This window comes from Sardina pilchardus, chromosome 17 (assembly GCF_963854185.1).
Source record: "Sardina pilchardus chromosome 17, fSarPil1.1, whole genome shotgun sequence".
Lineage (NCBI taxonomy): Eukaryota > Metazoa > Chordata > Actinopteri > Clupeiformes > Clupeidae > Sardina > Sardina pilchardus.
In genome coordinates, this window is record NC_085010.1 from 16115565 (window position 1) to 16130208 (window position 14644).

At 42.6% G+C, this 14644-nt stretch overlaps 2 protein-coding genes across 6 annotated transcripts in view; both read right to left on the minus strand.

Annotated features, from left to right (window-relative positions):
• Positions 1 to 22: 22 nt before the first annotated feature.
• On the minus strand, positions 23 to 9383 carry nr2c1 (nuclear receptor subfamily 2, group C, member 1). 5 transcript variants are annotated; one of them, XM_062517518.1, is made up of 15 exons: positions 9239 to 9383; positions 8139 to 8259; positions 7580 to 7780; positions 6975 to 7050; positions 6292 to 6471; positions 5607 to 5751; positions 5290 to 5371; positions 4755 to 4808; positions 4469 to 4659; positions 4055 to 4202; positions 3639 to 3760; positions 3023 to 3162; positions 1694 to 1831; positions 1355 to 1460; positions 23 to 871 (listed from the first exon to the last, which is right to left on the minus strand). In XM_062517518.1, exons 2-15 carry the CDS (start codon positions 8202 to 8204, stop codon positions 697 to 699), a joined length of 1824 nt encoding a protein of 607 aa, XP_062373502.1. In that variant the 5' UTR covers positions 8205 to 8259; positions 9239 to 9383; the 3' UTR covers positions 23 to 696. The 5 variants fall into 5 exon arrangements, with proteins under 5 accessions (XP_062373502.1, XP_062373505.1, XP_062373503.1 ...); XM_062517521.1 differs by lacking the exon at positions 9239 to 9383 and adding an exon at positions 9161 to 9181; XM_062517519.1 differs by lacking the exon at positions 9239 to 9383 and adding an exon at positions 8476 to 8615.
• A 238-nt stretch (positions 9384 to 9621) lies between these two features.
• fgd6 (FYVE, RhoGEF and PH domain containing 6) overlaps positions 9622 to 14644 on the minus strand; it is a 25081-nt gene continuing 20058 nt past the window's right edge. The window contains exons 19-21 of the mRNA XM_062517490.1: positions 13547 to 13675; positions 12621 to 12769; positions 9622 to 12064 (exon numbers count right to left, since the gene is read on the minus strand). Of these exons, the coding sequence (XP_062373474.1) occupies positions 12028 to 12064; positions 12621 to 12769; positions 13547 to 13675 (315 nt within the window). The 3' untranslated portion in view covers positions 9622 to 12027. The remainder of the gene's footprint in view (positions 12065 to 12620; positions 12770 to 13546; positions 13676 to 14644) is intronic.

The following is a 14644-nucleotide window of genomic DNA, read 5'->3' on the forward strand; positions in this document are numbered from 1 at the left end:
CACAAACGAGGACCACAAAATACACATTTGACATTTCTTTTATTTACATACATGTTAATATGTACACAACAGTACACAGTACCGTCAATTGATAGAGCACAGCTTTGCAGATAAAGGGACAAGAATAATTCACAATCTCCATCCATACATTAACGTAACTAATTATCAGCCAAGAAACAGATGCCTGCACTGAAAGCAAGATGAGAAAAAACCTATAGAAAATTATTCCTCTCCTCATCCCATTATACAAAGACCACAATGTCACATGAAACAAAGAAAACAAAAGCACAACAGACAATCCACGTCTGTAGTGTAATACAGTAATACATACACTGTATTGTTGCCTGTGTCATCATTCCTTGATCTCTGCACCTGTATGTGCATGCCTGTGTACATTTCTGTTCGGGGATTGAAAACTGTCTTTCTTAATTAAATTGATCTGGGACACTTGTGTTAACCAGCTTAAGCCATACACCATTCTGAACAGAACATCGAACATGCCTATCTTGTTCTGTGGAGACCACAGAGTAGGGATCTCAATCCCCAAAGCTTTATATTTCCGCAAACCCCTAAAGCGTGCCAAGATTGGTTGACTGGAGTTATTCGCTTGTCATGATTGGCTAGCTGGGGTTCCCTGCCCACCCTGATTGGTTGGCTAGGGTGATTCACTCGTCCTTGATTGGTGGGTTGGCGGGTTTATTCGCTGGCGCCGACTGGCTGGCTGTTGTAGTCGGTGGACTCCATCTTGAGGATGTAGGGGATGATGCTGTCGATCTGAACGTTACCAATGAGGCCGGTGAAGAAGAGCTCTTCAGTCACACATGCACTCATCAGACGCAACGCGGGCAACCGCAGAAGCAACCTGGACAACCTGGATACACACACACACACACACACACACACAGGCATAGACAAACAATTAAGTTAACAAGCATTTAGCATTTCAGTTGCAATTACTGTTTTACAGACATGGAAAATTCTTTCCGTAGTATCTAAGGCTTCAAAACTATACATCTCATACACCTTGCTTTAATAACTAAGGCACTGCAAAATTTTAGATTTTTATATTAAGCATAATCTAGGTAGCCCCTTAAGGGACATGGTGAGCATGAGAGAGTTCTGCTTGCACACTAGAAACTTTCTAGCTCTCTTTCAGGATAAACTGTCTGTGATATGCACAAGAAATGTAAAAAAAAAAAATGCCCATGTCCCATATGGGGTTTTGAGTTTATAGTGACCATCAGAAAGTTCTGTTGTGCACACAGAGTAACAAATCTGGGCCATGGTGGTTGGTAAGGATACAGTGTGTGTGTGAGTGTGTGTGTGTGTGTGTGTGTGTGTGTGTGTCTCTCACCGATAAGTGTCCTCTGGATACTCCCTTGTGATGTAGTCCTGCAGTTCCATATAGGCCTTCTCCTGGAAGCTCTCAATGTGAGTGAAGCAGTCCATACCTGCGTGATCTGAAAACAAAGATTAATGCAAAGCTTAGTTGTGTATTATGTATGTGTATTTGAAGTAGGATCATCCATTGTGATGAGTTAGTGCCTAAATTAGGTCTATTTTGATTTACAGTGCTGGCATTTTCTTTGTGGTTGTTGTCACATGCATTCAAATCTTTCTCTATCACACACACACACACACACACACACACACACACACACACACACACACACACACACACTCTGTTACTCACCAGGGCTGAAGAGCGTGATGGCTTTGAGGTAGGCGTACTCTTGTGAGTCGGGTTCCACTTTATTCATGCTGTTGCAAAACTCCTGAAGCCTCCAGATGTGCTCCATCACTTCCTTCACACGGTCTGCAGAAAGCTTTTCTGCACACACAAACAAACACCATAAATTAAATATATCGATATATATTATAATATATATTTATATCTCTATAGCAGGGGCCGGCAATTAAGTTTGGCCTCGGGCCAGATATTTTCCAAGCCATTACATAGCGGGCCACAAGTTCACAACCAAAACAATGGCTAACTTAATTAATTAATATCGGAGGAGGTAAAAATGATAGGCGCTCTTGAAATGTCAGAGCAGAGACACTCAAGCAGGCTGATGTAGGTTAAATTTGTCAACTGGTCATTGGGGGCGCTATTATATGCCTGTGTGTTTTTTTTTTTTTTTTTAAGTTAACAGCGAAAACAGGATCTTCAATGATGAATGGACAAAGAACTATGCCTTCATCCTCCCTAATTGTATTAATGCAAAGCCCACATGCCTGATCTGTAACAACTAACGAGGGTGTCTCTGCATGCAAAGAGTACAAGACGGCACCACGAAACTAAGCATGCTAATTTAAAGGTTGCGTTCCTAAATAACACGCACGCTATGTTTGAAACTCGTGTTTTATTTTTCACAGTTCTATGTGCGTAAATTGCCTGTTTGATGTCAAGCCTGTTTAAAAGAAGTTGTGTTTTAATTATCACCATAATATGTCCGTTGTTTGAATGACAACATGTGTTTTAGAGACTAGCTTGGAATTTGAGAACCAGCGCTGTCGACTTCATTTGTTTTTGCATGTTGTGCGTTCACGCTGCACCTCGCTGTGTGCTTCTTCACTCGTATTCAGATTAAACAAATAGCTAAGCATTTAGATTGATTGAAATTCTTCTGTTCTGGAAAGGTACGTTTCAAAATAAAGAGCATGTTTGAGACTGGCAGTCCGATTTTTAAAAAGTGTTTTTTTTTCTTTCATTCTCTGGTTCAAAAGATCTCACGGGCCAGATATTTTTGCTTGCGGGCCGCATCTGGCCCGCGGGCCGCCTATTGCCGACCCCTGCTCTAGTGATACAAAACTCATTTTCCTAATTTTCCCCACTTCCACAAAGTAATGTAGCAGACAGGTTTTGATCTTTAGGGCAACATGCATGGCCTACAAAACACCAACATCACATTTAAGCCGTCCTCTGAGTTTCAGAAAAGTTCAACTGAAGGAGTGCAGTCCTGCATTTACACACAAACACACACACACACACACACACACACACACACACACACACAGTTACCTTCGCTGAGGTTGGTCTCTAAGTGCTGCACGATGGTGGTGAGGACGGAGGAGACGTCCATGACGTCGGAACACTGCGCCAGACTCAGAGCGAAGAGCTCGTTCCAGCACGCCTTCATCAGCAAGATGCCGTTCTCCGCGCTGCGCGCGTGAGGAGGAAGAGGAAGATATTTAACATGACTATATTACTACATTAACATCATAAACCTGAAATGTGTGTACAAGAATACACATAAGTAAGCAAATGAAGTACACATGATCAGGCATATTTTATCACTGGAGAGAGAGAGAGAGAGAGAGAGAGAGAGAGAGAGAGAGAGATTACAGGCTAAGTGAGTGGTGTGGTGCATGTGTCTGAGTATGTGTGTCTTGTGTGCAGTGTGTGTGTGTGTGTGTGTGTGTGTGTGTGTGTGTGTTTGTGTGTGTGTATGTGTGTGTCTGTGTCATGCGCAGCATGTATGTGTGTATCCTGTGTATGAATACGTGTCATGTGCACCATGTATGTGTGTGTATCCTGTGTGTGTGTGTGTGTGTGTGTGTGTGAGTGAGTGAGTGAGAGAGAGAGAGAGAGAGAGAGAGAGAGAGAGAGAGAGAGAGAGAGAGAGAGAGAGACTTACCCCAGGGCCTGGAAGGCTGGTATGGAGCGTGCCCAGTGCATCGACAGGAAAAGGAGACGAGACGCAGACTCACAGATGTAGTTCACAGTCAGAAACTCAGGCACAGGGAGCGGCATCATTAGCTACACACACACACACACACACACACACAGACACACACACACGTATGCATTACTAACAAAATCACTTCAGTTCTAGCACACTGCTGGAAAAGCTATATACATGCCAAAGTGCTCAAGTTTTTTGTGTCAATCTCACTTCGAGGGTCATGTTCCAGTCTATTAATATTTAATAGATCTACATTACCAATACAATACAATAGAACTAGCACTGTACAAGGAATTTTGCAAAATCGATGTATAAGTTGTGGCCCATAGTGGGGAAATCACGGGTACGTCTGTGTCGGGTGGGCTCACCTTGAAAGGCATGTGGCAGTCGGACAGGAGTGGGCCCTGCAGGTCCAGCAGGGTGCCCGACTCGTCCGCACCCGCCATGTTGGCGTCGACCCCCATGTCCTCGCCCCGCTGCTCAGAGCGCAGCACTTTAGCCAGCGTGTCAAACGCCCTGGTGGAGACAACACACACACACACACACACACACACAGTCAAAAACAGGAGGCATGCACACACAGTTCAAAGTAACAATTTCACAAGGAGATCAAATGAGAACACACATACACACAAGAATAACAAAAAATAAAAGTGTTGACAGAGAGTGTTTTGGGATTGTGCATGTATTCGTGTGCTGAAGAGTTGAAGAATGGACTGATGGTGTTTAAGTTGTGTTTGTGTGTATATGTGTTTGTGTTTTATACAAATATTCATCCTCACCGGCTGAGGTCACTGGAGTTGTGTTCATCTGATTGGGTGTGCTCGTCTGCGATGGAGTCATCCCCATTACTCATGGTCTCCGCTCCGTATTGGTCAGCGTTGCTGTCACTCATTTCTTTGCTCTCATTGAGGTGGGCCAACGATGTCACAACGTTAGCCAGCGTACCCAGATCTCCTTGGCAACTGTCACTCTGAAATAAAATATAACATTTATACAATATAATAACAGTTATATTGTAGGTAATAGGGGTGTAAAGGTACACAAAAATCGCAGTTCGGTGTGTACCTCGATTTTGAAGTCACGGATTAGTTGGTTTTCGGTACTGTAAAGCTGTTGGTCCTGCAAGCCAGAAATTAACTGACAATACTGCTGATGTGCAATGGGAATAGTACTTTGAAAAGGTGTCAGATTTTTTTTTGCCATTAATTGAGCATATTTGTGTGAGAACTCGAATTAGAAACATGGTCCAAAAAAGCCTACTGTTGATTTCTGTTAAAGACTGCATTTGATAAATTCGGTACACATCTGTATTGAACCTAATGTCCTGAACCTAAACGGTTCGGTACGAATATGTGTACCTTTACACCCATCACAGATCAAAGACATCAAAAGAATAAACACAAACTAGTGTCAGACTGCAAACATCACTGTCTCTGCTCATTAAAATTTGTGAATAAATAGGACTTTAAGTTGTGGATAAAGGCATGTCGATCACCAAGCTCAATCCTATTACTGAGAGAATCAACCCTTCACTAGTCTATTAGCAATAATATTTGCATGTCCAGATTGAACTTGTGTGTGTGTGTGTCTTGGTGCATACCCTGTCTGGGGAGGTAGAGATGAGAATGTTGTTGTCCAGTTTGGACATGGACTGCTGTATGTTCAGCAGTAGGTTGGAGGATCTGGGGAGAGAACATGGTGTTGTTTAGGGCCATCAGACACACATACAGGAGTCACAAACACAAGCTTTGTTGGTGACTTAAGGGAAGGTAGTTCTGCACAGGTTGTCAACCCAACAGTCTCTCTCTTTTTCATGGCTGCTGGAGGGCTGCAAAAGATCTCTCTTTCGCTCTCTGGCTGCAAAATATCTCCTTCTCTCTGTCTCTCACACACACACACACACACACACACACATACTTGTTCTGTTTGTCGGACTCAAAGGTGGGCAGGGCTGCCAGAGGGCTGCACAGGTTCTTGCGGATGTAGATCTTCTGAGTAGAGGCGGCACAGTTGGCAGGTTTCTCCCTGGACACGTCCACTGGCTTCCTTTCACACTGCACCGCTGCGCATACAAACACACACACACACACACACGGTTAGACTAGATTGCGTGTGGGAGGGTTCCGAGGTTACTATGCATGAATCTTGGTGTGTGTGTGTGCGCGTGTGTGTGTATTCCAGTGTGTGAGTGTACCAATTAGAATTTCAGAGGCTGAAGTCCTGAGTCTTGTGGACTATGCATGTGCATGAAGGAAAGGCTTGCAGCACACATTAAATATTAATGAGAAAGACTCCAGCACTTCAGTGTGTATGACCGTGAGGGCACGCTTTACATGGGTGAATCCGCACCCTCCAGGCCGTGTGTTTGCAGCAGTATTACTGCGCTGCAGTCTGCTATACTGGCAGTGTTTGTTGGCTGTGTGTGTGTGTGTGTGTGTGTGTGTGTGTGTCGAAAGAGATACAGCGTTGCTGTCGGCAGTACTGGCAGCGGTTGCAGTGGTGCTTGCTGATAACACAGTCAGTGAGTGTGTGTGTGTGTGTGTGTGTGTGTGTGTGTGTGTGTATGTATGTGTGTGTGTGTGCGCGCGCGCGCCTCACTTACAGTCCTGCTTCATGCCGAAGGAGATGCAGCGCTGCAGTCGGCAGTACTGGCAGCGGTTGCGGTGGTGCTTGTTGATGACGCAGTCGCCGCTGCCCCTGCACGAGTAGACCAGGTTCTTCCTGATGCTGCGCTTGAAGAAGCCCTTACAGCCTTCACAGCTCACCGCACCGTAATGACGACCTGGGAGAGAGAGAGAGGGAAGGAGGCAGAGAGAGAGAGAAAAAGGGAGGTAGGAAGAGAGAGAGAGAGAGAGAGAGAGAGAGAGAAAGATAGTGATAGAGAGAAAAAGGGAGGTAGGAAGAGAAGGAGAGTGAGAAAGATAGAGAAAGAGAGAAAAAAGGGAGGTAGGAAGAGAAAGACAGAGATACAGAAAGAGAGGGGGGTAAGGGATGAATGAAGTGACACAGAAGAAGAGAAAATAGATTAAATAAATCAATGAATAAATAAAGACCGAAAGAAAGAGACAGAGAGCGAGAGAGAAGAGGTAGAAAGGAAGAAATGAACATGTAGATAGTTGTGTATTATTGTGTATTGGTTTACACAAGGTACACATGTATGTGTCTGTGTGCTTATGTGGAAGCGATGTGAAAGTTTTGAGTTTTGAAGATTTAAATGTGTGTGTGTGTGTGTGTGTGTGTGTGTGTGTGTGTGTGTGTGTGTGTGTGTGTGTGTGTGTATGTTACCTGTGGCCTTGTCTCCACACACAACACAGTACTCCACGACAGGCTTAGAATTCTGCTCCGAATTGTCTGTCACAAACTGAAGAACAGAAAACCACTTCAGTATTTTATACTTCCATACATTCAAAGCAGTTGCATAAAGCAATGTGGAATATTATATTATCACACTGCATTACATTACATGACATCTGGCTGAAACTTTTTAACCCAAAGCAACAGAGCCAGACGCTGTTCATCTGTGAATGAAGTCTCACTACTACATGGAACTCCACTTTTTAGACTTTTTAGTTATGTTTAACCTTTAGTGGGCCTGATTAGATGAAACACTCCTGTGTACATTTGAAATATGCCCAAGTTACTAAACAACCTGGAGGAAGATCCTGATGACAGAAAATCAAAGTGTTGAATGGGACAACATTTCCCAAAACTGTTGATGAACAACAACATCTACAGTGATAGAGAGGCTATTGTTTTTGAACACCCTCTGTTTGTTAGTCATCATAATGGTTGCGTAACGACACTTTCTGGAAACACGGAAAGTCTGATCTGCACAGGGTGAATTCATGCCAGATCCGCCTAGCCTTCTGTGTCTGGGCTGTTGGACTCACCTGGATCTGCTGTCCAGCCAGGTCAGGTGAGGCCATGAGCAGGTGATTGACAGCTGCTGCCGCATCAGCTGATGCCAGGATGACCTTTCCTGAGGTCCCCTCCGAATTTGTCAAAATAAGCTTCTCCAAGTTGGAGTTGTCAACGTTGGCCAGGATGTACTGTGGCTTGCCAGAGTTGGACTGGTCATACGCAGTCACGATCTGAGAGAGAGAGAGAGAGAGAGAGAGATAGAGCGAGCGAATGAGACTGAATGGATTAACTAGTGTATGAATGGCACCAATATAAATACACTCAGATATTAAAAAAGACACTGTGGGTGACAGGATTTATGCTTATGTGTATTGCACAAGTGCCTCTTGAACCTCCATGTTTGTGGACAGGACTATATATATATATTTGTATGTGTGCATACATTTATATCTGTTAACTTCTATAGATATAATTAAGACAAGTGACAGACACAGGGGGGTAGTCGGAAGAGGATGTGAATGTGGTGTGGTGTGACATTGGAGGGGTTTAATTGAACTCTCAGGATGGCTGCTTGTGGTCTGTTCGTACCTGTATTCTCTGCTCCAGACCACCCTCAGCAGACACCAGCTGCACTCTGGGAGATTGTCCCTCCATGATGTCCCCTGTGTAGTACTCCTCTAAACACTACACTCCATCCGATGAAGACGAGCTGTGACACACAAACACCGGTCGGTCACAGACACGTTTGGGAAAACAGAACGTTTCGACAGACACAAGAGTAACACAAACACGCGCGCCAAAAAAAAGCCATTCACTACCAGTGACTTTCATCCGTGCGTAAGTGAGCGTCATTCATAATTCAACGGGCCCTTACAACTGCGATATCCAACAGCCGACTGCATGGAGCTCGACCATTTATATTTACCCGTTACCTCCATTCAGATATACAGTATGCCGATGTGCTCTACACTGTATGCGTGACTATGTCGATTTCTGTGGACTCGTCACACGAATTCAAGACCAAAGGGTCAATTAAGTCTTCCCTATTTACGTCTATGGGTAACACAGACATAAATACAAACAACCCATGATACGGAAGATAAAGAACGTGCATTTCCTTGTCGGGTGAAAGGTCATCATCGAAGGGTTAACGCGAAGAAGGCGGTCGTCAGCGGCCGAGCCGGAATACCGCATTCATTAACAAGATTATTATAAAACGCATTCGAATGGTTTCATTAACACTCCAATGGCATGTTTGGGGCTATGTTGAGGAGTATATGAGTTAGTAAGCAGCAACATTTCCTCATACGAGGAGTGCATACTTTGTCGTGGCGTGTTAGTGGATGATACGTTACTGGCTAACTAGCTAAATTGTGTTGTTAGCTGGCTAGTACACTTCAACACTGGCAACCCTGAATTTATCAAGCGTTTTAACACCTAGTTGTTGCATGCATCCTACAATAATGCGTTTAGTTTTACAGTTATATTCAATCAACTGTTATTTAGATGGAGCATTCTTTTCGACCGAAGCAGTGCATATGCCCGAATTAGCTAGCTACTTAGCGAACCCGCTAACATTAGCTACTTCTTGGTTAGCAGTGCACTTTTACCTTTGGCTATCTAACTCCAACAGCCAGCATGACCCCATTTTATGCATTTATCTTGAGATCGCAAAACATGTCGCTTACCGATATGGCAGTTATTGTTTTGTCTTCCACCGCAAATATTTGAATAAATTGATGATTGTGTCCAGTTGAGCTTCGGGGCGGGTCAGAGTTCGTGACCTGTTCCGCCAAACAGATTAGACTGCTCATGCGCACTGAAAACGTGCAGGAAGCGTGCGTGATGCGCATACGCCACAGGGAGCAGTTGTGGTCGCTACGTCTCAATCAACAGAAGAACACCCTGAATATGTCAATAACTCAATAAAGACAAGTGGTGTCATTAATAGTGGTGTTCTTATCGGAGTTTGTCGTTTCACTGGTTCATCCGATAAGACATCGGTGTTGTTCACAGAATCTGCATCATGCCTTAGGCCCATTTGTCAAGAAAGAAACTGAGACATATCTACTTTTTTAAAATTATTATTATTGTACACTTTACATTTGTGAAGAAAAACTAGCACTGAACACTTAACTGCATTGACTTGTGCTGGTAAACTCAGTAGGCCTAGAGACAAATGGTTAAAAACACCTGTGGAACATATTTAAATGCTTTAGCATAAATCTCAGAACACATTTGCTGAGAACCTTACCAAATGAGAGCAAGACCAGACTATCTTGTATAACTCACCCTTCGTTTGGCCATCATTATGTAGGCCCACTCAGACTTTGAGCATACATATATCCTGTTCGGCTCATTTAATAAAGCATTTGTGCCACCTGAATTTGTCCTAAACGGAATTGCAACAGTCTGAAAGATAATTTATGACCCAGATCCCCTGCCCAAAAGGGCGAAGCGGATTCTTTCTCTCAGAGACTAAACCTCAACTCGGAGTAGTCTTTCACAGGCTAGCCTGGTCTTGCTCTGAGCATTGCAAATAAAACCAAGAGGTCGCTATACAGTGTACGAAAGGCCTCAGTAAACACAAAACTGGAATAATAACTCTGATGAGCATTTACAACTGGTAAATTACAAAAAAATAGAGATAACACTATGAACATAATGGTAAACGTCTTTAAAGTATTACTGCAAAAACGTGAAATGAGGAGTTACATAACAACATGTCTTCATAACAGCCTTAGCTGTGTGAAAATGCTCAAGGCAAACCGATCCTGGATATATTTCGTATGGTGAATCTATGTGGGCGTATGTCAAACCTAGTGTAGTGTGGGGGTCTTTAAAAAGTTTGACTCAAACTTACAGAAAGGCACAGTATTCTAGCATTCAGATTCACTATTACATAAAAAACAACCTGTTTTACAGGCTTCCAAATTTTAAATACATACTATATAACATGTTAAATTCTGTATATACAACACGTATTTCCAGTTCTTTCCAGTATGACCTTCTATACATTAGTTTTTTAAGCATTTGCTTGAGGCACAAATGTAAAGTTTCATTTAAAAAATAAAATAAAAATATTGCTAATAAAAACATTTGAATGATGTTGTTTTTAGAATCACAGACTCTTTCCCTGTCTATTTGTTCAGTCCACCATAGCAAGCTTCTCCCACAGTGCATTGCAAAAAAAAACAAACACACAAAATGTCTCCCAATGTGCTACTCCTCTCAGTGTCCATGGCAACAGGCCAAGTCGGATGCTACACCTACCGACGCTTTTTCTCACTTAACCTCTGACCCTCAAGTGACGTGACGCGACATGACAGCTCCACCTGCACCAAAGGACAACGGACCAACGGGCCACTTTCTCCCTTTGCCCTCCCTAGGTGACGAGTGCACACTTTGAAGTGTATACTTGTAGTGTACATTTTTGAGGGCTGTATCCTCTTTGGCAGACTAAGTGACTGTGCGGTTGGGCTTGTTGGGGTCATTTTTCTCTTTCTGTTGCTGAGTGAGTGAGTGAGTGAGTGAGTGAGTGAGTGAGAGAGGGCAAATTAAAGGTTTCAGTGAGAACATCTGTGTGCCTCGCTGTTTCCCCTCTTTTCCTCTTCCCAAGTCTCTTCCTTCCTCCTTTCCTCAACCCCACCCTCTCCCTTCCCTTCTGGGTCACTGAGCTGGCTTGGTCAGCCGTGCGGGGGAATGGCCTGGTTCCCTGGCCAGCAGCCTCTCTCACACCACACAAGCATGTTCTCTCTCTGTCTCTCTCTTTCTCTTTCTCCCTCTCTCACACACACACACACACACACACACAGTCATCCACTATTTCTTGTACACACAACAGACACAAAGACTCACCCTCTATTTCTCGTACACACACATGTAAACACACACACACACACACACACACACAGACACACACACACACACACACACACACACACACACACACACACACACACACACACACACACACACACACAGACCCCATTTCCCTGATATTTTCTTCAAGGGCTGCAAGTCCAACATGGCTTCATGAATATGAAGCAGATAAAACTGAAAGTAATTACTGAAACAAACCATGTTTTCTCACTGGGAAACAGTTAAAACAGTTTCTTAATTTCATGAAAAACATAGTGGGATGGTATCAAACCATTATTTATGATGAAAATGTAATGATGTAATTGGCTTTCTCCAGTGATTGACATTGATAGACATGACTTAGGTGAGTCCTGCCACCTAGTCCTGTTTCTTCTTTCTATGATGGAATCCATTCCTTAAACCTGTCAGTCTATACAGAAATCAGGAGACAAACACTGGTAGTGTACTACAAGTCCCATAAGGCATTGCACAGGAGCTATGCTTCCTGAATCTGGCCTTATTAGTGGAGTGTAATACAGGAAGAGCCTGTGAGAGAATGACCCTTCCAGCTAATGGGGTGCTGAGGAGGTAAATCTCAACCAATCAGAGGATGGGGTCAAAGAATCATGGCCTCTTGGAACGCTTCGATCCATCTGCTCATGCACAAACAAAAAACATAGAAATAAACAAATCAGGGTGACGCTGATTGGACTATCAACAACAAATAGAGACAAACAAATGAGGGTGACGTTCAGGTCTATCAACAAACATTTGAGTTATTTTCCAAAACGCTATATCCATTTGATGCATTTTCGTAAACATATTTTTAATTTTGTTTTCCATTGGAACTGTAAATCGGCTAATGTTAGTTGATTCTTTACCCAATCAAATCAACACAACTTGTATTGATATTACCTGAAATACAATGTGCCTACAATTAAATCAAATTACTTTGTTCCAATGTTTTCAAAAATGGATTTAAAGCATTTTGGAAAAGAGCTCTTCATTTGGAACTGAATGAATACTCGTGGTTCTATGGAACTGTACAGTATCACATCTGGTTCTAGTGTAATGTCGGTTCATCCGAGGAGTCTCTGAGAAAAGCTACGGTAATGTGAATGTGCATGCGTGTGTGTATGATTGTGTGTACTGTGTCTTTCTCTCTCTCTCTATGAGTGTGTGTGTGTGTGTGTGTGTGTGCCTGTTTACCTCTGTGCTGTAGGGATATCCTCTGCTTTAAAGATGTAATAGAGTGTGTTCTTGTGGTAGAGTTTGAACTGCAGCTTCTGAGCTGGGCCTTGCTTCTCCTCTCGAAGAAAGAATCCCAACAGGGGTTGGCTCTCTAGTGCTGCAACATCCTGCAAAACACATGCACACACACATGCACACACACACACACACACACACACACACACACACACACACACACACACACACACACACACACACACAAAATTCAAATGCTTAGCAGATAGACACACACAAAACACTTGGCGGATGCATGGACACACACACTCGCCAACACAAATACACAGACAGTTTCCTAATTTCTTGTGAAGTTGTGAGTCAAAGATTAATGGCTCTGAATTACCATATTCATCGTAATATCAGCACCCCTCATTAATTGTCACATCCAACAAGAAAGTACAAATATTACGACCCAAAAAATCCCTGCACTAGCTTCCAGTAGGTCACAGAATTTACTTTAAAGCACAGCACTACTGCTTGTTTATAAATCAGTAAATAGAGCCGTTAATGACTGTAAAACGGATGAATCTCGAGGCAACTTTTTGAGCAGTACTCAGGCATATTCCCATCAATATTGGGCAATCATCATTTCTCTGGAGAACTTTTAGTAGAACAATTAGTATGCAAATTTGTCATGATCATCCAGTCAGAACACATGGAACTGGTTATGTGACTGCCCAGCAACATTGATTAAACTGTTATCACCAACATTAGGCTAAAGTCCACCTATGCCAAGAACAACAAGAATGCTATTGTTACTGTCTGTAGCATTGATTAGGCCTAAAACGGATGGTATTTGGATGAACATCAAAACGTTTTGCAACCTTTCATTGCTTTTAGTCCGGTGTTAAAATGAAACCTTTTAAAAGAGGCAGAACGATGCTAACCTCACTCGCAGCATACGTGTAGAGTACTTTGTTTTTGATGACGAACCACAGCCTCTTCCACGGCTTCTTGTGGCCTTTCGAGCGCATCAGGTACCCACTCATGGAAGAGTTCTCCGTACTGGCAGATACCTGCGGAGAGATGGAAGGTGCCGGAAACAACACAGGCATGAGGAGCGAGGAAAAGTAAACATGACAGTTTGAGGGTAAAACAAAAGTAAACAGTTTGAGGGTAAAATAAACAACAGAGTTCTTAGAACTGATGATGTTCCACTTCCAACATTCACACTGACTAACCTGCCTTTTGAAATGAAACTATTTGGTTAGTCTCATTGGTGTTTTGACATACATCCAGTGACAAGGCCTTTCAAAGATCCCACAGCATTCAGTACATTCATACACAGATAAACGTTCCTGACATTTTTTTATGTTGTCAGTGACATATGACTTAAGTCTCTTATGTTTCAGTAAAGTTTTTTCTATCTCACTAATATTTCTGCTTTATATGAGTTAGATTGCAGTAACATTGCTGTTATAAATATTCCTTACATTTTCTCCACATGACTAATACAAGATGGCCGCGTCAGTAGCATCTGACTCAAGCCTCTGCTATCTCACTAATGTCTGTATTATCCATCAGTAATGCCTGTGTTATATCCCAGTACTATCCCTGCTACTACCTCTGATGTGAGGTCACAATCAAGACTCCTTTTCTCAGTGGTTCCTCTTTGGAGAATGAACTGCCTAGTCTTCTGCATTCTTATGATATTTTTGGAACTTTCAAGAAGTGTTTAAAGACCCATCTGTTCACCTTACTCTTAATTAATTAAGACTTATGGTTTATATGTTCATGGTTTTTGTTCATTTGATTATTTTCATTGTGGATATTTGGTTGGCTTTTTTGCTTTTATTTGAAGAGAAAACACTATATCTCCATTTTTTAATAACATTGATTAGTCATGTTATTTAGTTGTAATTCTTTCTCTTAGAAAACCATAGGGCTCTTCTCTTGGGACATTTATCACTGTAAAACGGATTAATCAGATAGATAGATAGATACTTTATTGATCCCCAAGGGGAAATTCAAGAATCACAAGGCAA